General features: G+C 61.5%; 3 protein-coding genes and 2 long non-coding RNA genes across 6 annotated transcripts in view; 2 read left to right on the top strand and 3 right to left on the bottom strand.

Moving 5' to 3' along the window:
• Nucleotides 1–8,704, bottom strand: part of HOXC4 (homeobox C4) — a 59,218-nt gene extending 50,514 nt beyond the window's left edge. Inside the window, exon 1 of the mRNA XM_041736758.1 lies at nucleotides 8,591–8,704. The gene's annotated coding sequence lies outside the window, so the exon portion shown is untranslated. The remainder of the gene's footprint in view (nucleotides 1–8,590) is intronic.
• HOXC9 (homeobox C9) lies at nucleotides 101–3,727 on the bottom strand. The gene is made up of 2 exons (XM_041736759.1): nucleotides 2,949–3,727; nucleotides 101–1,068 (listed from the first exon to the last, which is right to left on the bottom strand). The coding sequence occupies exons 1-2, from the start codon at nucleotides 3,484–3,486 to the stop codon at nucleotides 824–826; spliced, it is 783 nt and encodes a 260-aa protein (XP_041592693.1). The 5' UTR covers nucleotides 3,487–3,727; the 3' UTR covers nucleotides 101–823.
• LOC121480297 lies at nucleotides 4,008–4,582 on the top strand. The gene is made up of 2 exons (XR_005984925.1): nucleotides 4,008–4,164; nucleotides 4,463–4,582. It is a non-coding gene; the product is annotated as an uncharacterized LOC121480297 (long non-coding RNA).
• A 4,765-nt stretch (nucleotides 8,705–13,469) lies between the features above and the next one.
• Nucleotides 13,470–18,359, bottom strand: HOXC10 (homeobox C10). Its single transcript, XM_041736745.1, has 2 exons — nucleotides 17,481–18,359; nucleotides 13,470–14,410 (listed from the first exon to the last, which is right to left on the bottom strand). The coding sequence occupies exons 1-2, from the start codon at nucleotides 18,226–18,228 to the stop codon at nucleotides 14,133–14,135; spliced, it is 1,026 nt and encodes a 341-aa protein (XP_041592679.1). The 5' UTR covers nucleotides 18,229–18,359; the 3' UTR covers nucleotides 13,470–14,132.
• An 89-nt stretch (nucleotides 18,360–18,448) lies between these two features.
• On the top strand, nucleotides 18,449–19,577 carry LOC121480298. 2 transcript variants are annotated; one of them, XR_005984926.1, is made up of 2 exons: nucleotides 18,449–18,764; nucleotides 19,338–19,577. It is a non-coding gene; the product is annotated as an uncharacterized LOC121480298 (long non-coding RNA). The 2 variants fall into 2 exon arrangements; XR_005984927.1 differs by having other exon boundaries at nucleotides 18,642–18,764; nucleotides 19,326–19,577.
• The last annotated feature ends 4,232 nt before the right edge of the window (nucleotides 19,578–23,809 follow it).

Here is a 23,809-nt window from a genome sequence, read left to right as displayed (position 1 = left end):
TCCCTGGCTCCGGCTTTCCCCAAAGGATCTGAGCACTTGCCTCCTCCACGACAGCAGCCTGGGAGCCACAGGGAGGAGAAATAACGAGAACTGGATGCGGTTGGGTTTCTGGTTTTTTAAGTGACTTCGATATATTAACACAGAGCTGCTCTACCATAACAAACAGAAGCACGTTACAGGACGGCGGTGGGGGTGAGGAGACACTGCTATGTACACGCCCGCCCGAGGCGCCGGCCTGCGCCACCCGGCCTCGGCACCGTCCGGGCCCTCGGCCCTCAGCTCCTGGGCTGGCAATTGTTATTGTGTATGTGTGGGTGTCTTTGCTTTTGTGTGTGTGTGTACAAAATCTGCACGCGGAGCACCCCAGGCCTGGGGAGGGACGGCCCGGATCAAATACGATACAGAAAAAAAAAAATAGAAATATAGCGATTCAAGTACTGGCTTCTCTGAAGAAAGGAGGGGAAAAATCACATTTGTGTGTGTTATTTATTTCAGTCGCGCTGGGAGAAGAGAACGCGGTTTCTCTCCCCTCCTCCTCCTCCTCCTCCTCCTCCTCCTCCTCCTCCTCCTCCTCCTCCTCCTCCTCCTTCTCGCTGGGTAGAACTAACTCTAAAACACCAATTTCTCAACACTGAACCCTCCCCAATTGCAAGAGTTTTCCTTTTCCCCTTCCTTTTTTTTTTTTCTTTTTAAGCTGATTGGCTTTTCTCTCTCTTGCTCTTTTCCTTTCCTTTTCGTGCTCTCTCCCGCCTGGGTTGGGGTATTTTTGTGGGGTTTTTTGTTTCTCCCTTGGCTGTGCCGAGGCAGCAGGCTGGGGCAGGGTTTAGGATTGCTCCTTGTCGGTCTTCTCTTTATTCATCTTTTTCATCTTCATCCTCCGGTTCTGAAACCAGATTTTGACCTGCCGCTCGGTGAGGTTGAGAACCCGGGCCACCTCGTACCGACGGTCCCTGGTTAAATACATATTGAAGAGAAACTCCTTCTCCAGTTCCAGCGTCTGGTACTTGGTGTAAGGGCAGCGCTTCTTCCTCGTGGATCGGGCGTGGATCCAGTTGGCCACGGGGTTGCCTGGAGGGCCAAACACAGGCAGGGGTCAGTGGAGCCCCCTTTCCAGCCCAGGACCCCCCCCCCGTCACCCCTACCCCCAGGCTGAGCCAGGCGCCCCGGATGCAATGAGTGAACCTGAATTTGGACACGTTTTGCTTTTGCAATTTTCTCCCTGACTCCTCTTGCCTGCTGCCCCCTCCCCATCTTCCCCCTCTTCCATTCCTAGCACCTCAAACTCTAGGAAATCAAAGCTATCAAAGCCCCTACAGTCTGGTCGTCAGCTTCAAGAGTAGTAATTTGAGAATATGCTCATAAAAAGTCCAAATTCCCAACCGTTTCATAGGCCCATAAACGCTTCTCTCTCTTGTTTTTTATTTTTATAGCGAGGTCTCTCTCCTCCCCACTTCCCTCCTCCTCTGCCCCCTCCCATCCTCCCTGCCCACACGACCAAGTCCTGAAATTTCAGCAGATCTGTTTCCTGACCCTGAGAGTCCCTGAGCCCCTCACTACCCTCTGCAGCGCCCGTCTCCGCTCCCTCTCGGAGTTCAACCCTGCTGAGGCGAATTCTCAGAGTGATGCTAGGATGGGGAAAGCCTTTCTCCTCTCCCTAGAGAGCTGCTGGCCTTGGGACAGGCTCCCCCATATCTGAGCCTCCCTGTTTGGCTCCCAGTGCCCCCCTCCTGCCAGCCCCAGGACAGGCTTTGCAGGAGCCAAGCCTCCAATTTCAGGTTTATGGGAGTAGCTGAGGGCAAGGAGGGAAGCCTTCAGAGGGGTATAATTAGGCCCTGGCCCCTTATGGGGCTGCAGGAAAGGATTTCCTGCAGCCCCCTCCTGGGACTCCCCCAGACACTTCCTCACACTCAGGGGCTGCACCCCCTCCCCTGCTGGTTCCCCTTCTTTCCCCTTTCTCTGGCCCAGCAGCTCCCACCTGCCCCCCCCCCAACCTACCCCTGCCCTTCTTTGCAATACTCAGAAGGCTGCAGTCTCCTTGATGGGAGTGTGTGTGTATGTGTGTGTGTGTGTGTATACATACATATATATATATATATAATTCCCTAATCTGAGGATGTGACTCCCCCCCTCCAGTCCTCATCCCTGAGCCGGGTTCTCAACCCTCTTTCCTGCAGACCCTCAGAAGAGGGCTCTCAAGTTTAAGGAGACTGGGACCCCACTTGTCTTCCCCAACTCTGCAAGTCCTGATCTCTCCCAAGTTCCCAGGCTGTGAAATCCCCGCAGACCCCCTCACCTAGTGCTCCTGAGGGGGTGGGGAGGAGAAGAAGTCCAGGCAAGGCACCTTCTGTGTGATGGATCCCTAGTGGGGCCAGAACCACCATCCCCCCCTCCCACGCTGGCAGGCGGGGAGGCAGGGGTGATCTCCCTCCCTGGGGTATTTCCTCTGTGTCCCCAGTGTCCTCGTCGTTTCTCCCCTAATCCCATCTCAAAGCATGAAATGGCCCTCACCCCTGCCCCGTCCCCATCTCCATCTCCATCCTCATCCCCATCACCTCCATCCCCTTCCTCATCTCCTCGTGTGCATTTCTAGGAAAGTGGGGACTGAGCCAAAAAATAAATAAATAAATAAATAAATAAATAATAATAAAGGGGGAAAAAAAAAAAAGGAAAAGAAAAAGAGGCAGCCTGGGCTGGGGGTGGAGTGCGCGCGCGCAGGGGGCCTCCTCGAAGCCGCCCGGGGCACGGGGCCCCCTCGGCCCTCTCCCAGCCCGGCTCCCCGCGCGCCCCGCGCGCCCCGCGCAGACCTTCCTGCCCCCCGAGCTCCCCGAGGTAATTCGCTTTTATGGAGCGCTCGGCCCCGCTCTCCCGCGCTCGCCGCGCCGCCGCCCCCGCCCCCGCCCGCCCCGCCCGGCCGCGCCGGTCGTAAAGGGCGATTGCTCCCGACTTACTGGGGTCCAGGTCGGCCTTCTCCTCTTTGTGCTTGCTGCCGGCGAGGGCGTCCGCCTCGGGCGAGGGCAGCGCCTGCGGGGCGCGGTCGCGCAGCTCCCCGGGCGAGCCGTACATGTAGTCCGGGTAGCTGCGGCCGTCGCCCGGGCCGCAGTCGGCGCGGCGCCCGGGGTAGGCGTCCGGCTTGAGCGCGTAGGGGCGGCCGCCGGCCGGGAAGCTGGGGAAGGAGACGGCGCCCGACAGCGGCTCGAGCCAAGTCCGCATGTAGCGCGCGTCGGCGCCGAGGTGGGGCTGGGGGCCGTACGGGTGGTAGACCACGGACGACTGCGAGGGCACGGGCGCCCACGACGTGCTGAACACCGCGGGCTTGGGCGCGAAGCTACAGGACGGGAAGTCGCCACAGTCGGGCACCAAGCCGCTGGGTCTGGCGGCGGCGGGGTGAGCCCCGGTGGCCGGGAACCTGGACGCTAGCAGCTCCTCATTGTCGTGGGAGATGAGCGAGTCCACGTAATAGTTACTGATGGGCCCCGTCGCCGACATCGTAACGGGGTTTTACATACATAAGATTATTGCATGAACTGTATATGTACTTTTTATCTGCTCACAGAACAATCAAGGCAGGTAATTATTTTTCCAGCCTTTTCCCCGCAGCTCATTGGCTCCCCGGCCCCCACGTGATCGTATTTACCCAAAAATACGGCGCGGATCAATGCGCAGGGGCTTTTTTTTTTTTTTTTTTCTTCTTGCCTTTTTTTTTTTTTTCCCTTCCCCTCTTCGCTTCTCCTCGCTTCTCCCACCCCCTTCGCTCTGCTGATCCCCGCGACCCCTGCGTTTTCCTGGGGGTCCGGAGCCGCGGCCCCAGCGCGCCGGGCACCCCCCGCTCAGGACAGCGCGTCCCTCCCCGCCCGCACCCCTGCCCCCGTCCGCCCACGCGCGCAGGGCCTCCCGCGCCCCCCGCGCCCCGCGCCCCCGAGCGCTCGCCCGCGGGGCGGGGCGGGGCGGCGCGGCCGGCCCGCGAGGCCGGGGCGCCGGGACCCCCGGGGCCGAGCCGCGCGCCGCAGCCCGCAGGGGCGGAGAGGCCGAGGTAGGTGGAGGAACTATTTCTTGACGTAATCCGTCTCTGTCGGCCCGACGCGCCCGCAGTCTCCGCCGAGCCGAGATCAGCGATTGTCAGTTCGGAACGTGGCTTTTAAAAATGCGTTTTTAAATACTGTGCATGTATGTATTTCCTCCAGGAGCAGCAGCGGCGGCGAGGGAGGGAGGGTGGGAGGGGACTGGGGGAGCTGGGGTGGAGGGAGGGAAGGAGGGAGAGGGGAGCGTCCTCCTGCCACTGGCCAACTCGGCCCCCCGAATCGGGGCAGGGCAGCCTGGGGAAGGGGGTCTGCGCGCGGGAGGGGTGGGACCTCGGGACCTCACACACCTTCAGCACCAGAAGCCCTCTCTTTGCTTTGGCACAGATATGCAAGCGCCTTTATTTCAAATTTATTGTCTGTATCTATTTATCTTTCTTTGCCAGCTTGGAGCAGTGGAGGAGAGACCAGCACAAGTTCACTGGGGCGTCCCCATCCCGTCTTCCTGCTCGCCCTCCTTTGCCCCCCAACTCCATCTCTGCGACACCCCGCGCGCCCCCCCCCCCCAAAAAAGAAGTCACTCCAGGGCTCTGTCTGCAGAGAGCCAGGGTGAGCGCGGGCAAGGCGAGAGAGAGAGCGACCTCGGTCGTGGGCAAGTAGCTTGTTTTTACGTCCTTCAATAAAATTTTTATGAGGATCATTTGATTGTTCATAAATGTGTCTTTCATTAAATAAAATTGTAGGCTGTTTTTGGAACGGGAAAAGAGCAACGGAGGGATGGGAGAAAGCCATTTCTTTGGGGTCGGACGCAGGAATTCCGGAGGGGGCAGTGTGATTGTAGGGAAGATCAGACAACTTGGATTCCCCCCCCCCCAAAAAATAAGTTGGTTGCTACCCTCCTCCTTGAATTTGGGGGTCCCTCGCCCAGCCCCCTGCTTCCCGTCAGACCGCCCCATGGAGGGTTAGTAAAGGTGGGCTTTGGGCAAGCAGGAAATTGTCAGTGTGGGTGCAGGAGAGGGGGCAGGGAGGATGGCTGGGGGTAGAGTGAAGGGCAGGTGGTGTCCCCCAGAGACACGATGCACCCCAGGCAGGGCAGAGTGAGTCTGAAGCAGGGGATGCAATTTCAGGGTCAGGACAGAAGAGTCCCAGCTTGTGCTCTGGGAAATAGGCTGGAGCTGAAGCTGAGACACAGGTTCTGAGGCAGCAGGGAAGGACACTGGTTCCCAGACAGGAGCCGCCTGCCCTGCTTTCCCACTCCTGTCCCCAGGAGGGGACCAAACGCTGGGGGTGGGGTGGAGGATGGTGCTCCCCCACACCTCTGTCGACCTGTCTCCTCCGGGGTGTGCAGAAGGGCTAGAGAGAGGTGTCCCAGAGAGTGCATCATGCGTGTTGTGGTGCAGGGGGGGAGGAAAGTTGGCAGGGGGGGAGGGTAGATCTGCAGTCCGCAGCACTGGCCCCAGCTTTCCAGGTCCCCTCCCCAGTCCCTGCTCCTCCCCCTCTCTGGTTCTTTCCCTTTCGGTCTAGCGGGGCTGGGATTTCGACGCGCACGGGGGTGTGTGAGAAGTGCCCGGCTGGGGAGAGACGACCCGGGGCCTCAGCCTCCTCGCCCTCAGCTCTGATTGTCTTCCCCTCCCCCGGACAGGACTGGTGTGGAAAATCCAAATTACAGCAAGAAACAGAATATCTCTTTGGCCTTGATGGAGTCGGGTTAGCTGTCAATCAAATATTCGCCCTCACTAGTTCAAGGAAAAGGCAGGAGCTTCCCTCCCGTCCCCCTGCCGAGGCTTTCTCCAGCCCCCCCAGCACCACCAGCACCTCCCCCAGCCCCGGCGGCTGGGGGACCCCGCCTGGCTCCTGGGCGGCTGCTGGCAGCAGTGAGCAGAGACGTGTAGCCTTCAGCGGGCCCGGGGCCAGACAGAGACCTAGAGGACACCAGGGGACAGAGCCTGAGAGAGACTGAGCCTGAGACACAACAACTGAGACACGGCGCCAGGCCCAGGGAGAGGAAGGAAGGAGGGAAAGAGAGAAGAAAACGGAGGATCGAGATAAAAAGAAAAGGAGAGGGGAGAATTAAAGGAAAGAGGGGGCAAGAGGAGAAGAGATGGGCGAGCGGGGAGAGGAAGGCGTGCGGGGAGGAGAGGGAGGAAGGGCGGCGACAGGCCGACAGGCCGGGGACGCGGACGGGGCAGGGGCGCGCCGGGAGCAGCCGTGGCATTGTGCAGCCCGCTGGCTGCCGGCCTTTGCCGCGGGACCGCTCGGGCGCGGCGGCCACTTCTGTCCGGACACAAAGGAGGAAGAGGCCTCCTCTCCGGCCCCTCCCGGGCGACCCGCCGGGGTGGGCACACTGGGCCTCCGGAGGATGCAGAGCCCCGACTCGGCCCAGGCAGCCACCCCGGCGGCGTCCGGGGGCTGAGCCACGCTCTAGTCAGGGAGCAAGGGAGACCCGAGGAGGAGGCAGGAGGTCTCACGCCCGCTCCTCCTCTGGCGTCTTCGCCAGTGCACAGGGCCCATCTGCCCCGACCTCAGTTTTCCTAGAAGAAAGGCGCCCCTGAGGACCCTTCCCCGTGGGCCTCTGCATGCCGGGAGAGCCCCTCGGACACCGGGCCGGGCCGCAGGCAGAAGCCCCTTCCTCTCCTGGCCCCGGTGGCCACTTCCTCCTCTGGGACTCCCGAGCTGCCTGCCCACCCTCCCTGCCCACGCAGCACAGGCAGCGGCGGCGGGCGGCCGATCGGGCCGGCTCCCTGCTGCCGTCAAAGTCCCCGTGAAACTGAGGGGAGATTGTCGCCTTGGTTCCAGAGCGCGAACTCAGACCCTCCCCACTCAGGCACAGACACAGCTGTGGATCAGGAAGCAGGCCTCGCCCACAGCCCCCTCCCCACCAGGGCCCGGTTTGCCTAGGCCCTGCACAGAGCAGCAGCCAGGAGGAGGGGGGCTGGAAGAGGCTGGGAGTCCCTGAGTTCACCAGGCCCAGGTCCCGGGGGCCTCACAGCTGCATGTGGGCTGTACCCCTGGGCTCTGCATGTGGGGGAGGAGGGGTGGCAGGTCAGGGCTCTGAAGCTGAACTTCAGGCTCCCCCCCCCCAAATCCAGGCCTCCAGACCTAGGGGCGTAAAGGATGCAGGGGCTGGTCTTTCCAGGTTCACCCACTCCGGCTGAACCTCCTGCCCGCTTCCCAGACTCCCTCCCCGCCCCCCCCACCCCACCCCACCCCAGCACTCCCCTTCCATCTTCCTCGGCACCGGTGGGGCCAACCCCAGGCCCTGGAGGACACTGGGAGTCCCTGTTGGCGAGGGGGGGAAACCCCAGCTCCAGCCAGCAGCCCTGCCTTCGCTCCGGTTCTCAGAGCCTGCCTCCGACCCCCCAAAAGAATTCACTGGGCACAGGAGAGCCCCCACGGGGGAGGGGCACCCTCACTGCAGCACCTCAGACCCGCCCAGCCACCACCACAACCAGCTAGCAGCACCCCGGGAAGGACAGACAGACAGACAGACAGACAGGTTAGAGGCGTCCCCTCCCCTCGCCCTGCGGCCTCCCTCTCAGTGATTTAAATTCCCTCCGGTTCAATCCACACCGTCAAGTTCGGATTAAATTTAAAACAGGCTTCCCCGGCGCCCCGGCGGCGCAGGCGGGAGGGGAGCCCGCTCCCGGCTCGGCTGCACCAGCACCGCCCGCGCCGCGCGAGCAGGCCGCGCTCCGTTTGCTTTCATTTTCCTTCTCCCCCTGAAACGGGCTCGCTTCGCCCCTCCGCTGCCCTCTCCCCTCCCCGGCCCCGGCCCCTCCCCGGGCCCCGCTACTTTCCCCCCTTCTCGCTCCCGATGCCTCTTTGTTGGGGAAACGCACCCACCCGCGACTCGTGCCCGCCGGGGCCTGCGCTGCGCGCAGAGGCTGCGCCGCCCGGGCCGCCGCGAGGGCACCGCGGACGCCCCCCAGGTGGGTACCGGGCCCCGGGCGGCGGCGGGCCCCGCGGCCTGTGAACGTGGCCCTCCCAACGCCACGGCCCGCTCGCCCGCCGCCAGCGGGGCTACTTCCGGCGCCCCGGCCCGCCCCGCCGGCCCAGCCCGGGGAGTGGCCGGGAGGCGGCGGCCCCGCGCGCGGTGCTCGCGGGCCCCGGGCCGCCCCGCGCCGCGCGCCCGGCCACCTGGCCTTTGTGTGCCGCGCGCGTCGCCGGGACCTCTGCGGTGACTTTGGCGGCCGGGCCCACGGAGCCGAGGTGGCCAGCCGAGACACAATGCGCGCCCGGAGCGCGGCCCGGGGCGCGGGCGGCCGGCCGCCCCCCGCCCCCCGCCCTCCCCGCCGGCCCGGGGGCTGTCTGGCCGCGGCCCCGGGGCGCCCCGGACCCCGCGCGGGCGGAGGCGAGCGGGGCGCCCGCGTCCAGCGGCCCGGGGAGCGCCCTGGGGGCGCGCGGCCGGGACCCCGCGGCCCGGAGCGCACAGGCCGCCGAGAGCCCCGAGCGCCGGGGCCCCCGCCCAGAGCCAAGGGTGTGGGGCGTCGCAGCCCGGACGCAGACAGGCTGGCAGCGCAAATGCAGGTTCAACACCCCGGGCCTCCCGCCCGCGGCCGGCGCCCCCTCCCTACCTTCGCGCCCCGGGAGCCTCGGTGCCTCCGGCGCGGTCCGGTCCCGCCTCGGAAGCGCCGCCGTTACCTGCTCCTCGGCTCCCCACGGCCACGATGCCGGGCGGCCGCCTCCCGCCCGCCGGGGGAGGGAGGCCGCGGCCACCGCAGCCGCCGCTGCCCGCCCTCCTTCCCTCCCTCCCTCCCTCCTTCTCGCCCTCCCTCCCTCTCTCCCTCCCTCGCGCTGCCGCTCGCGGGGCCCTCCCGCGGGCAACCTGTTCTGGACCAAATCCAGGTATCTCCGAGAGAGACAGACACACAGAGACGAGGAGCTCCGGGCCGGAAAAGCGAGGAAGGAAGACCCCCACCCGCGCCCACTCTGCAGGCTCCGACCTCGGGCCGGGCTCCGCGCGGCGCCGCAGGGGCGAGGGGTGCGGGGCCTGCTGCCTCCCCGCGCCCCGCGCGCTCCACGCTGGGGCCGCCGCGCCCGGCCGCGCACACGCCCAGCGGACCCCGAGGCCCTTGCTCCCGCTGCACCTCCCGCTGCCCGCCTCGCCGCCGCCTCGCCCCGGAGCGCGCCCTGCTCCGCCGCGGCCCAAGTCCACACGCGATCCACCCGCCCGCGCTCCCGCCGGCCGACGCCCCCGCGCGCCCCGCGCGCCCCTGCCCGGCCCCGCACACACAAAGCCGGGCCCCCCCGCAGCCCCCAGGCCCCCGCCGCCGCTGCCCTTCACCTGTTCCCGGGAAAGGCTGCGTCTCCGAGCCGAGGCAAGGCCGTGGGCCGGGCAGGAGGGAGCCGGGGTCCCGCCGGGGAGGCCGCGGAGGCTCGCCGGGCCGGCCGGAGCCCCCGCCGCCCGCGAGCCGTCTCGGAGCCCGAGGCTCTCCTTGGCGAGCTCTCGCCTCGTCCTCCGGCTCCCGCAAGTCTTAAACACTCACACGCCGGGAGTTCAGCTCTATAAATCCTGCTCCTCTTTCCCATATCATAATTAAAAAAAACCAGTAGGGGAGGTTTTAACTTTTATTGCGATTTCTGGAGTTGGGCTGCGGAGCATATATTAAGTTTACGCTTATGCGCTCTCGGCGGGGAGGGTCCTTTAAGAAATAAAAATCCATCTTAATATCCGCAGACGAGAGAGATAATTTTTTCCCTCCTCTTCACGCTGTTTCTTCTGAAGACTCCCTTCCAGCGAAGCGAATAAATAATCACCGTCGCCTTAGCCATCATCTACGGTCCCAGGGCCCCAGGGTGGACTCTGGCCACCAGACTGGCCCTCACCTTGGCCCGATGAGAACTCACCCCATTCCCCGGGATCTGGGGAGGCGGACACCCCAGACTCGTGGCTCTGTGGCCACCCTCCCCTAAGCCCACCGACTTTAAAACGGAAATGGGGGCAGAGAGAGACCCAGAGCGCAAAAGTCGTTCATTGGTGAATTTCGGCCCATCAGGGACACTCTCTGGAGCCAGGCACTCCTGAGCACCCCGCCCCTGCCTGGGGCTCCCTTCACTTCAACTGGCCCTGTGCTTCTGACAGCTTGGGAACTCAGAGACGGCGAGGGGCTCCCAAACCAGGGGAGCCCCTGCCTGCTTCGCACCAGCTGGCCTCCCTCTCTGAAAACCTCCCTATTTCCCCGGGAGCCATGGAGAGGTTGGAGCACTTCCCCTCAAGGGAAGGGATCGTTTTTCCCCACGAAAGGCTGGGGAGGGGGCGGTTAGACAGAAAGACAGACTACCAAATTCAGCTAGGGAGAACAAAGTCTCTATTCCCATTTTCTCTGCTAGCCTCCTTGGGGTCAAAAGAAATCTCTTTGTACGAGAGAGAGAGAAAAATACACGAAGAACGCACGTAAGAATATATTGGGGATTTGAGAGAGTCTGGAGGAGACAGAGATATAGAAACAGAGACCCCCACTCGTCCCCAAGGTTAGCTATACCCCCCACCCCCAGCCGTAGAACTCCGTGTATCTATTTTGGTACAGGGACGTAATTTTGTTCCCGTCTCAAAGTTTATAACGCTTTAATATTCTTCAATATTCATAATAATTCCAAAGTAAGAAAACCAAGAGCCAGTCCTTCTCCTTTTGGCTTTCTCTTTCCCAGTCTCCCCGAGAACAGGGGTGTATCTCCCCATTCTCCCCGGCCCCCCTCCCATTTTTCTCCGCAGGGAGAGAAGCCTCTTTTGAGAGCCTTCTCTCGAGCAACCAGGGCCAGAACTGAGGAACCAGGTGGGGAAAGGAGGCGAAGACGCTTTGCAAAGTTTCACATTGCTCAGATCCTCCTTTACTCCATTACGCTCCCCTCCTCCCCCTGGCACAGCCACCAGCCTTCCCAACAATATGGTAATGGTGGGCGCTGGCAGCCTCCGTTCACCCAGACACTTCCACACAGCGCGAGCACCAGCAGCTGCCTGACAGCCACAGACACCACAGACCCAGGCCTACGGGCCACAGACAGCTAGACAGAGGCTGGAGCCAGGTTCCTGCCCTGACGCTTCCCAGTAGGGTGGGGGGGGGGGGTCTACTTGGACTTGATGGCTCTCCTCTAACCTACTAACACGCTAAATCTGCCCTTCTCGTGGGGATGGAGCTGTAGGAAGGGAAGGGGAGGTGGCTGAGCTGGCACTCAGAGTTCCCTGACTCTCGGGAGCCCCCCAGGCACCCCACTTTTCTAAGGGACCGCTCCAGCCCCAGCCGACTGGGGGCAGATTTTTGTCTTTGGAGGTGGCAGGTGAGAAAAGCTGGCCCCTTCAGAGACTCGCTTCTCTCCCCAGCTCTTCTCTCTCTTACTGATCCTGCCCCACCCTGCTGCCCAACGGAGCGGGCCCACCAGGCCACCTCTTACTCCAATTCCTCAATTTCCTTGGAATTGGCTAGACTTTCTTTGTCTGTCTCCATCAGCTGGGTCCAGGAAACAATAGCTGCGGGAACAACTCCTCTCCCTCAGTCACGGGGACTGGGACAGGCTGAGGAGTGGACAGTATAAAGCGGGGCTCCCCAGACTAGTCCTGCGGCCCCACGCACAGCTTGCCCTCCTCAGTCTGTACCCATTTTGCCCTATCTGGGAGGAGGCCGGCCAAGGGGCAGTGCCCCTGGGGAGGGAAGGAGCGGGGTAGGTGGGTTGGGGCCCTCGACGAAAACCGACTGATGTAACTCAGGCAGTTTCTTGTTGCCGAGTTCAAAACTCAATCCCAACAACATGAAACTACCTAAGCCACAGATCAGCTGAGCGAGCAGGGCGGGAGATTCGGCTTTGCATCTATCGGGAGGAGAAGGGAAGGGGGTTGCGGAAGGAAGAAATTCAGCCCCGTCCCCCTTTCCGCCCCCACAACCTCCCTGAGGACCAGAGTAGACTTTGGGTGGCTGGGTGGGTAGGGGGCTCTGACTGCCTCCTCAGCCTCTGGTCTAAGCACACTGCTCAGGGAAACTGGTGAAATGGGACCTCCAGCCGCCAAACCCCCGCCCCGCCCCCCGCCCCGCAGCGGAGCTATTCCCCTGCCTCCGGCCCTGGCCCTGGGGGAAGCCGGAGCGCCCTTCCACTCTTGAGCTGGGTCCCCCGGCTCGCCCAGCTGGCTCTCCCGTGCCCTCCTCCTGGGTCCCCTCTGAGCCTCTCCCTCTCGCAGCTCTGCTCGGCTTCCCTGCCTCTATGGGTGGCCGACCCACGGCGCCGGAGCTCCAGAGCCTCTTCCAATCAGGCCACTTGCCTGGCAAAGCCCCACGGCCAGGGAGCGTGGGGACCGAGAGCCTGAACAAGGCTCGCATCCAAACCAGCACAGAGCAGGAAACCTAAGCCCCCAGCTCCAGCCCTCCCCGAGCCTACCCTCCCTCTGCTTCCCCCAGCAGACGACCAGACTGAGCCACATCTACATCCATGTGTCGACCTCGAGGCGACCCTAAGTGCCCGCGGAGAGAGAGAAGCCAAAAACCACCAATTTACCCCTTTAACCGCCGAAGCCCACGGCCGCGGGTCGGGGAGGGGAGGAGCGGGAGCTCCCGGCCACTGCCCTCCGCTTCGAGCGGCCACGAGGCAAGCCTGGGCTCTCGGCAAGCCCGGATGCCCGCAACACCTTCGTCCCCGTCGTGCCCGCTGCACGCCGGGCACCTGGGGACGCCGCCAGTCCCCTCTCCAGCACCAAGAGAAGAACAAGAAACCGCTTCTCTTACCTTGTCGCCGCCTCCTCCTCCTGCCTCTGCCCGTGCTTCTGCTGCTGCTGTCGAGGGGGGGCTGGCTGGGCTCCTCGTCCCCCTCCGGCGGTTAAGTTTATTCCTCTCTTTGGATAGGTGGGGGGCTCTTGGGGTTCCCCCGGCAGCGGTGGGGTGCGCCTGGCCCAGCACCCCAGGCAATCAGATCCGTCTGCTCCTCAAGATTGCAGTTTGCTCTCTGCCTCTTCCCTCCTCCAGTCACCTTTAAATGCATCTTTTACTGCAGCACCACATTATATTTGCAGATCATAAAATCCACCTCTCGCGCGCACCAAGACCGTCCTGACATTACTGTTTTATGACCTTGACTTATTGTGGTCACCTGGATAATATTTAAATCAACGTTATGGTCTCTCACTTACATTAAACCCGCCAAGAGACATTCTAGAAAGGCTCTAGGAGATGAGTCAAACACAAAACACACACATCCACACACTCAGCCTCTTTTGGGGTGGGGGTGTTGCTAAAAAACACTTGAAAACAAAAAACCACCCATTTGAGGATTACGATTCTGGAAATTTATTAGGATTTTCTTCTCCATTAAGGAAGCTACATGCAAAAGATACAACATACAGAATATCTTTAAATAACACAACTCCCAGACAGGGACAGGGTGATATTTGGCGGGGGGGGGGGGGCAGTCTGTCTTTGCTTCACTATGTTCTAGCTTTAATTTTTAAATTTTTTTTTTTTGTATTCCTCTGGATGGAATTTCTGAGGTGTCAGTGGCGGGGGGGATGTGGGGGGTGCTGGGAGGATGGGAGAAAAGCAGAAAGCAGTACAAATACGAGACTTCAAGCAGATTCTCAGAGCGACTGGGAGGTAAAGACACGGAGAGGGTTTGGTGGAGGCGCTGGGCGCTACGACAAACACATAAACACTAGCCGAACTTTCCAAAACGTCTATTATGCTAAGGAGGAAATGCAGCAAGGAAGGAGCGATCCTGACTGTGCTCTGCCAGAGATTACAGACCTTCTCTGGTTGATTTCTTTTTTTTTTTTTTTCCCCTCTTTTTCCCCCTTGACCGGGTGGATTCGACCTTAACTTTGCATGGAGGACAGGATGGTGTGCGTGAGTGCGTGGGTGAGTGAGGGGTTGACACACACACCAGCCACACTCCCACCCTCATCTATGCGGGCACACCACACCCCACGCCCCGGCACCCCATTTCTCATGCTTTAGGTGGATGCATCTTCGCGGCACGAACCATAGGTCCCTTGGAAGGAGAGTCTGAGGTCTTTGCCTTTTTTTGCAGGCGCGTTGCATTTATACTCGGGGAGGAAAAAAAAATATACCACCAGGCACAAAGGGAGGAGGGGCGGGGAAAGGAAGGAGCGGGGGCGGGGGCGGGGGAGGGGAGGCCGCGCGCTCAGGTGAAATTAAAATTGGAGGTCAGTTCCCGGATCCGATTCTCTCGGTTCATTTTCTTGAGTTTCATTCTGCGATTTTGAAACCAGATTTTGACTTGTCTGTCTGTAAGGTTAATGGTCTTGCTAATCTCCAGGCGGCGCTCTCGCGTCAAATACATATTGAACAGAAATTCTTTCTCCAATTCCAGCGTCTGGTGTTTAGTATAGGGGCACCTCTTCTTCCTTCCGCTCTTTGCTGTCAGCCAATTTCCTGTGGTGTTTTCTGCCTTTATCTCCTCTGTTAAAAATAACATTATTTACATAAGTATCCCTGGAAGAGGCAAAGCCTCGCAGCCCGCTGCAGCCTCTGGCAGCCTGCTAAGGGGGCGGCTGGGGGAGCACGGGGAGCTGCTCTCGCCCCACAGGCCTGGCTGCTGGGTCCTCTGGGGCTCAGGGCTCTTAGGATTTCTTTGGATGGCCTAGGCTTCCACGGGGGAAGACAGAAAGTTCCTGCCTCCGAAGCATTTATGAACTAAATGACCCAAATCCACCTTGACCTAGCAGATTCTGAGTACTCCCACTCTCCCTCAGCTTACTGACCCTGGCGGGCGCTCTCCACCTCACCAGGCCCTCCCTCCTCTCTGTTCCAATCCAGTTCTGGAAAAATCCAACTAGAAGGAAGAGCACTTCCCAGGCCCCAGACGGGGGGTTGCGGAGTCCACCCCGCTGCCTAGAGCAATTCCCAGAGAGCTCTGACCCCTCTCAACTCAGCAGCGGAGGGACGGAGGGACTTCGCCTTAGTCCCCCTGGCCAGAGGCCATTGCAGCTGTCCCTGTTCCAGACCCCCAGCCCTTGTTCCCACCTGAAGTGCCACAGAGCAACTCTGCCCCTTTCAATCTCCCGTTGCCAGCTCTTCCTCTCCTGGCCATTTCCCCCAGGTGTGAGTAGCTGAAGCAGGGTTGCTCGTGCAGGCAGCAGAGGTCAGGGGCAACAGCTCTGGGGCATGCTGAAGGGTCCTCAGACAACTGCCCTAGCCAGAGGACCTAAGGTCAAGGGAGAGAGATACCCTGAGGAAATGCAGCCTCCTGGAAATCTCCATCTAGCCTAGATAGCTATGTATGCCTGTATGTACACGTACATTCCTGTAGAGGTACGCACTCCTACACAAATGTGCACACACACACACACACACACACAGATGTGCACATGTGTCTATTCACACCAGGAGATGCCACAGATGTAGTGTGTATCCCCCATTATCTTAGTGACAGCTTCTCTCCCTGGTGCACAGTCTTGGTGCAATGGACCAGCTTTGCTCCTCAAGCAGCAGAAGAGACCTTGGCCATCTTTTCTAGCAAAAAACCCCCCAGAGTCCAGAGACCCAAGAAGGGCACCCAGCGAAGGGGGCTGCTGATAGCTCTGTGCTCTATCTTCCCCCCTTTGCCAAATGGAACTGCCCAATTCCTGGATCTTATCTTGATGGGGAATGAGGCAGGGGCCCTTGGGGAACCGAGAGGCACCAGAAAAAAAAAAATGCAAACTTGGGGCTGTAGTTCAAGGGATCTGAAGGTCCTTACTTCTGCTCCTGCCTCTGCACCTGCAGCCTCTTGCCAGATTGTTTCAGGGCTCTCCACATCTAACCCTGTCTTATTTATTTTCTTATTGGGGTTATTGGGTTTGGGGGGAAGGAAGAAATTACAAATGGGGAAGTCTGGCCAAAAGCCCCCTTGCCTCTGGCCCGGTTGAGACACCGTATTGGGGGGGGGCGGTAAGAGGGGATGTGGAGGCTTGAAGGGCACAGGCCGACTGAGAGGGATTAGTTGGGGTGGAAGGGCTTAGGTGGTAGTGGGGAGGGAGGGGAGAAAGGGGAGCCTACAGGAATGGGGGCAGTTGGAGCTAGGAGGTGGGCTTGTTAACCTTGACTTTGCTTTTGGTGGGGCCGGGATCCAGCTTTTCCTACCCTAAGATTGTATCCCAACAAAGCTCAGGGTCTGGGGAGAGGGCACAAAATTAAGCCCCCCTGCCTGCCGCACATGTGCCAGCGGGAAGCCTTGGTGGGTGTGAGTACCTCACTCTCTCCTTGAGCCTCGTGAACACACCCCCGGGCTCCTCTGTCTGGGGTCTCCGTGGGCTGGTTTGCCAAGGCCACCTTTGCAGAGGAGACCCAAGAGGGCAAGGCGCTGTCCTTGCCCGCCAAAACAGTGCGCGCGCGTGTGTGTGAGCGGGCATGCGTGAGTGTGCGCGAAGCATGCGAGAGGCGTGTGTGTGAGTGTGACACGGGTCGCCGCCAGGCATGCGTGTGCGCCGCATCCATATACAAAGCGCCACAAGACTCTGAGGATCCAGGCCGCCTCCAGTGTGCTCAGCTCTCAGGATCTCATCTGCCTCTACAACCAGTGAGCCCCACTTGCACGCAGCCTCCCGCAGCCAGTGCCACGGGGGTGAGGGGGACACACGTTTACTCCTCTCCTCCCAGTTGGGCCTTTGGCTGATGCTTTCCGCTCCAACTTTTCGCGGGGAAAGCCGGTCCCCTCAGGCCCCTTCCACTGCTCCCGTGTCGGCCACATTCTTTCTCCAGGTGTCAGAGACCCGACCTGGAGGCCCCCAGTTCCTGCAGCAGAGATGCACCTCGAACCCTGAGCGTGAACTCTCGGCTAGGCTCTCCCGCTCCGACCCAAGGCACCAGGAGATAAATCCACTAACGCACCACTCCCTTTCGGGAGAAAACCGCTTGCCACGCACACAGAAATCGCCCGACCACTCATCTGGGGGCCGCCTTTGGAGAAACAATGGGGAAAAACACATTTTTTTGATTTAACTAGAAACAGAGAAGGAGAAAGGGAGGAAGACAACCTTTAGCAGGGGGAGGCCAGAAACTTGCAGCACGCCAGACGCCCTGCGCCGGCGGCAGCCCCCAGCCCCCAGCCGCGCCCGGGGAGGCAGGCACCGGGCCGCAGCCCCTCGCCTCCACCTCCTGCCCGCCCTGCCCGGGCCGAGCCCGCAGCGCAGGAGCCAAGGCCGCGCACGCCCCGGAGCCCCGGCAGCGAGCGGCGCCGCGAGCGAAACGACGTGCACCTGGGAGCGCGGCAGGCGGCATCCCCGCTCCGCCCCGCCGCGCCCGGCCCTGGCCCGGCCTCGCCATTTTAAGCTTTTTGCAGAAGCCTCCGGCCCGCCCGGGGCTCGGCACCCCGCGGCCCCGCGCCCAGCGCGCGCAGCCCGGGCGGCCGCAGCGTCCCGGGCCCGGCGCCCCCGGCACCCCCGGCCCCGCCAGGCCGCCGCTCCCCTTCCCGGCGCATCCGCCCCGGGCCCGCCCCGCCCCCGCCCGGGCCTGGGAGACCCGGCCGGGGCCGCGGCCCGCGCAGCCTCACCTTTGGCCTCGTTGTCCGAGGTGTCCGGGCTGGAGTCCGCCGCCCGCGCGCGCTCCTTGTCGCCCTCCAGGGGGCTGCCCTTGGGGCCCGCCAGGCTCTGCTCCGTCTTGATCCCCCCGGGGCTAGGGCTCTGGCTGTCGGACTTGGGGGTCTCGGGGAAGCTCACTTTGCCCCCGAGCTGGGGCGCCTCCAGGTGCTCGGCGCGCGGGTGCAGGCTGGCGCGCGGCTCGAAGGGGGCCTCGAAGTCGCTGGCCGCGGCGCAGTGGGGCGGCTTGTCCAGCGCGGAGTAGCCGGGGCCGGCGCGGTAGTAGCTGGGCACGGGCACCTCGTGCTCCCCGAGGCAGGACTCCTGCAGGGGGTGCGAGTAGAGGGCTGCCTCGGGGCCACCTTTCGGCCGCTTCTCTGCGCTGTACATGCAGCAGACATTCTCCTCCTTGACACTAGGTGGGTAGGAGCAGGAGGACAGCGGCCTGCCAACAGGTTGCTCCAGGCGGTAGGCGGCCTTGGGGTCGCCCCAGGAGTCCAGCTGCGACAGGTAGGACGGGTAGGTGCTGAGCGCCAGGCTGGGGCTGCCGCCCTCGTCCCTCTTGGAGAGCGACGGCGCGAGCCCGCAGCCCCGCATCACCCCGCAGTTGAAGTCGCTCCCGGGCTGCATATACATGCCTGCGCCCCGGCCGCCGCGCTCTGCTGCCGGCGCGGCCACGGGCTCCGCGAGCGGGCCGGGAGTCACATTGCGGGGGCATGTCATGTTCGGAGACAGGGGCTTTTAAGGAGCAACACTACGGCGGAGGAGCTGACATCTTTTTTTTTCCCCCCATCCGGGGGGGGGGGCGGCGGGAGGGGCGGGAGGGGAGCGCGGGGGAGGGGGAACGCGCAGCCCCGTAATTATCCGCGCCTCCGGGCCTCGCCATGTGACGGCTAGACCAATGGGATTTGAAAATGGCCTTGATGATCCAGACGGCCGTGACGTCAGCGGGGTCAAGTTGTCGGCGGGCGGAGCGCGCAGCGTGGAGCAACAGCGCCACCTAGCAGCCGCCGCGCGGTAGGGGCGCGCGAGCCCTTCCCGCGAACAAAGGAAGCGCCCCCGGGGCGCGGGGGCGCGGGGGCGCGGGGGCGGGGGCGGCGGGTGCTGGGGACAGCCGGGTTTGTTTACCCGGGAACCAGCCTGCAAGGCCTGGGGACGCTGGGGCGGAGAGGGGGGAAAGGCAGGACAGAGGGAGCGGGCGAGGCCAGTCGGTGCTCAAAACAGTCAAATTCAAATTAAAAGGTCAAGACACGATTCAGGTACTTCTTCCCTTCTCCCTGCCTCTTCTTTCCCTCTCCCCGGCCCGAGCCTCCCCGCTCCTTCCCCGGGATGGGTGTGCGGCCAGGCCTGGGGTGCGGCGGGGAGGGCTCCAGTGGGCAGAGGAAGGCAGGAAAAGTTCAGGAATTCCCCAACAGAACTAAACTTTCTGCTCTGGCGCGCCCCGGTTTGCCCGGCTGGGCCTGGGAGCTCAGTTTGGGGGAACCTCCCTTCGTGGGAGCTGCTCGAGCTGCAGGATGCATCTCCAGGGCCTGGGGTGGGCCTGGGAGGGGGTCACCATCACTTCAAGGCTGCTGGAGGAGGGTAAAGGGGGCTCCCGGGGGCATCTAGGGGTCCGCAGGGTGGAGGGAGCCACGGGCTCCAGGACCGCCGGGAGTGCAGCCTGGGCCGGGCCGGCAGGCTGGGCAGTTCCTGGGTCACCGCCTCTGGGGCTGCAGAGCCTTTGGCCTTGGAGTCGGTTCGGGGCCGGGCCGGGCCGTTTCGCTCCAGGCCTTGGCGGCTCCCGCTTTCCAGTTGACCTTGCCCCCACTAACTAACACCAGGAATATTCCCAGAGAGGAAGAGGGAACCTGCAGGCCCTGCGCTGGTTTTGTGGGAGTCACGTATCACACGGGGAAACCAGGACAGCACAGGCGACAACATCCGACCCAGAGAAGTGTCCCTTCCAGGGCGAACGAGCTGCGGCGGCTGCTGGTTGCGTTTGCATTTTTGAGCGGAGAAGAGGAACCGGCCTGTTTTTGTGGGTTTCATTTCTTCTTCTTCTTTTTTTTTTAATAAAGGAAAACGAGAAATAAGGGGGCAGGTATGTTTTAGACAGTTCTTTCCGCTCCTCCATCGCCTTTCTCCCAAAGCGAACTAAAGCTCTCCACCCCTTCCTCAGGAAACGGAATCTGGAAAATAACTCGCCTTTCCGGTCGCCCCGCATTTTCCCCGGGACGAAGCCTGGGGTTTCCATTTTCCAAAGGGCCGAGCCTGGCGGGGAGAGGCCCTGGGCTCAGGGCGCCCTGGCGCGGGTGGAGGAGTGCGGAGGCCCGATGGCTCCTAGCGGAGGCCCAAGCCCGCGGCGGCTAGAAAAGGACCTGGGCAGGAAACCCGCCGGCCCCGCTCATCCCGGGGCAGGAGACGAGGCCCCGGGGTCCCCGACCCGGGAATCCTGCAAGAAAACGTGTACCGTGGGACTCGCTTGCAGGGCCGGCCAGGGGAGCTCAGAAATGGTTTTGTGTTTTCATTTGCAGGGGTCGCCGCGGGCTCGGCACAGGGGTGGGCCGGGGCAAGGTTAGGCTGTTTAGGCCCCAGACGAGCCCTGGGACAGCCCGGGCGGCAGTCAATCCAGGGAGCCATTTGTCCCACCCCGCGGGAAACGGCGGAGACTTTATGGCCACTCTGTTTGTATTATCTGCATAAGTCTTTCCCCACCAGTTTGATCGAAACTGTTCGCTTTTACGAGGGCCCAACGAAAATTCCCCGTCATATTTATCAGCCGGGGATAAAAATTTAGTATGGGAACTGATATTTCCTCATTTATGGGGCGATGAAATTAAAGACCAAAGCAATTGAGAATTATATGGCTTTGGGGGGTTCCCTCCCCCCCTCTTTCACATCTCCTTTATTTTGCCGCCTGGCGTGCCTGTCCGTGGAGTTTGGCGTCGCAGTCCCCTGCCCTTGCCCCCTGTTTGGGGGTCTGCTGGGCCCTCTCCTCCACACCCAGGTACCGCTTGGCCAACCCTAGCTTCTCCTGGCTTTTCTCTCCGTGTCAGGAGCTGGGGGCTGGGACAGAGCTCCCGGAGCCCCTGCCCGGCCAGGCTGGGGTCTGGTTGGGGTGGTGGAAGGCTGCCAGGAGCCTCGCAGGGGAAGGATCCGAGCCCAGCCCGGGAGGGGGCGAGGGAGGTGGCCGAGGGCGAAGAAGACAAACTCCAGATTACCTCTCAAAACCAGCAAGCCCCAAGACCGGACCTGGGGAGCCAACTGGAGAGGAGCAGAGTCGCTCGCCTCGGGACCTGCCTCTCCCTACCAGCCCGACCCCCATCCCAAACTCACCCCTCGCCCCAGCCCTGGGAGGGGTTGGGGCCGCTTCAGAATTCCTGCCGTTCTCCACGGGAATCATCCCCCCCGGGGAGAAGGAGCCTCCCGCCTCGGCTCTCACCTCCTCACAAGACCGAATAGTGTTTAAAGTTGAAATAATTAGAAGTATGATAAACACGGCCCATTAATGAAAAAAGGAATCAAATTCATCAGCCTAAGTGGGACCCCCGGTGGGACAAATGTTTGCCTCTAATTACGCAGGATAAACGCAACCCCCGAGCTGTTAAACGAGACCCCGAGCGGGCGGGCCGACGCAGACTTGCCTCACTTGTTGGGGTTTTGCAGACTTTGGGATTCTGGGCCAGAGGGGGGGAGGGAAAGGAAGACGAGAGGATGAGGACGGGGCGAGGGAAGCGTCTGAGCGGGTCCTGGAAGGTACAGTCGGACGTGGTCCCAGCCCTGCCCCCTTGGGCTCGGTCTTTCCCGAGGCCACGAGCAAAGGCCGCTTCCGTCCTATTGTCCGGGCCTGGCGTTCAAAGGCACTCGGGCTGCCACGGCCAGGCACCCACCGGTCCTGCCCCACAGAGCCCAGACCCTCAGGCCTGTCCCCTGGGGGCGCTCGATGGGGTCAAGAGAGGTCTGTGTGGCTCTGCTCACCCAGCTAACCCGTTTCCCCAACTTTCTTGGAGCGCCGAGAGACCTGCGCCCATGCCTGACCCCGGGGCTCCCCGTTCTTGCCTCAACTTGGGGCTGTGAGAATCCAGGGGCGGCAGACCAGAGCGGCGGAGCTCAGGCCGTGCCTACACCTCGACCAATCGCACCCACCCTCCCGAGAGCCCTGGCACTCTGTGCACTTTTCCTCAGCATCCAGAACCTGGAAGGGCAGCAGGGACCGGGCCTGGGCCTCCAGCTGCCTGTGGCTCCGTGAGCCAGGGAGCGGAGGAGGATGCTCCTCGCCGGCTCCTTGCATGTTCCAGGAAGATCCGTGGTTCCAGAGGGCAGGCCGAGGGCTGGGGCACTAGGGGTCCCCATGTGAAAACAGAAGAGGAAAACATGTAGTGCTCATCGCACAGAAAGGAACCGCCGCCTGTCTTCCTGGCTCTGGCCCTCAAAGTGCCTGCGGAAACACCCCGATTTTTCCAAGGAAAATTAGGAGCGTTTCCCCCAAAAAGTGAAGGACATCATCCGGGACCTTCCAAGGGTGAAGTGAGCAAAGGAAGAATGTCTCTCCCCTTGGGGTAAAACAATAAAATAAAATAATAATCAAGTTGGTGTACTCAAATCTCTTCAAGTGAAATGGAAACCAAAATCACACCAGTGGGGAAAATTGCAGGCGTTTTCCCTCTTGTTTTGGGGGCCCAGGGAAATCATTCTCATCCCAAAACTTGGGGGAGAAATTCGCTTTTCTCCTTTGCTAACAGCGGGCTCCGCCAGGGCTGAGTTGGGAGCCCGGCAGCACCAGGCAAACTGCTAATGCCCAGAAGCCCCAGAGAGAGATTTTCAAACAGGTACCAGGGAGACCTGGGAGACCCAGGACGCTGGGAGGGCCCTCTGGTCTACTCCGGGTCGCGCAGCCACCCTGGCAGCCGGGCCGTCAGAGTCCCTCTCGCATCTGGACGCTGCACACTTTTGCACACGGATGCTGTGGAATTTACCGTTTATGTACACTTGTCTAACTTGTGCTTAATTGGGTGCACCCCGCCACAAATATTCACCTTTACCTAACAAAAAAGCGTTCCCCCCGCAATCCCGCATCCTGAAGCCTGAGAACCTGAGCCAGCACAACTGCATTCTTGCCCTGCCTGCCGGAGACCGGCCAGTTATTTAACTTTGCCTCCTGAATCGAAACCAGACAGCAGCAAACACTTCTTCGGAAAGAAGCTTTGAGACAAGGAGACAGATGGGAAGATGTCTTGGGGGGGTGGGTAGCCTTGCCCCTCACTTTAGGGATTTGCTCCCAAGTGGCCCCAGTGGATTGGGTCTCCAGTGGGGAGTCAGGGCTGTGGCTGGGCCGGCTTGCTCCGAGAAACCCGCTCCTCCCTTACCGGCTAAATTCCTTCTCGAAGATCCGTTTTGCATCTTTTCCCCCTTTTTTCTCTCCTTTTTTTCTCTCTCTCTTCCTTCCTTCCTTTCTTTTTCTTCATCCTTCTTTCTCTTTATTTGTTTCTTTCTCTTTCTCTTTTTTCTTCTCTTCTTTTCTCCTGCAATTCATTTTTTCCTTCATTTTCTACCCCCTGATCTTTTCTCTTTCTTCATTCATTGGTTTCCTTCTTTTCCTTCTTCTCTTTTTCCTTATTACACAAGTTATTCTTTGCTCTTTTCTCTCCTCCTCAAAGCTTTCCTTCCGCCTTGACTTTCAGTCTCCCCCCAGCCCCAGGCTTTCTTGTTCCTCCCTGTCTTGCAGGGCTCGGGGAGGGGAAAGCACCAGGCTGGGGGGCATCTCTCCCCAGCCTCGCTGCTCGGGCTTGGAGTTGACCTTCCCCTGCCTTCAGCCTTAACAACTCGGCTCCCCACAAGGCGAAGTGTAGGGCCGCGGGCGGCGGCGGCCAGGCCTCAGCAGTCGCCATTAGAGGGAAGGAGGAGCGGCCCGGACCTTCCGGCTCCTTCTGACGGCTCCCTGGAGCGCCGGCCCCAGGGCTCAGGTACCTTCGGTTCCATTGCCTCCAAGGAGCCGCGTCCACCAGGCCTGGCTTTGGAGAAGTCGCTCTACGGTTGTCCTGACCTCCAGAGCTGCACGTTGAAATGGCCTCAGTCTGAGCCCAGCTGGCATCCCCAAGGCTGGAGTCAGGCAGGATGAAGGAGCGGGCTGTCAGGCCCAGGTGGGCGTCGGGATCCGAGGGGTCACCCGTGGGCTAAGCAACCCAAAGCCGCGGCCCCACACGGGCACCTTTGTTCTCTGAGCTCCCGGACTGCAGCCCCCGGCCCTCCTCCTTCGGTCTTGCAACCTCTGGAACCTCTGGGCAGGAATTTCTTGGCGTTTTGAATTCTGTCTTTCTTCAAACCC

Source organism: Vulpes lagopus, chromosome 21, assembly GCF_018345385.1.
Source record: "Vulpes lagopus strain Blue_001 chromosome 21, ASM1834538v1, whole genome shotgun sequence".
In the NCBI taxonomy this organism is placed as follows: domain Eukaryota; kingdom Metazoa; phylum Chordata; class Mammalia; order Carnivora; family Canidae; genus Vulpes; species Vulpes lagopus.
This window is presented reverse-complemented; position numbering and strand designations above follow the sequence as displayed.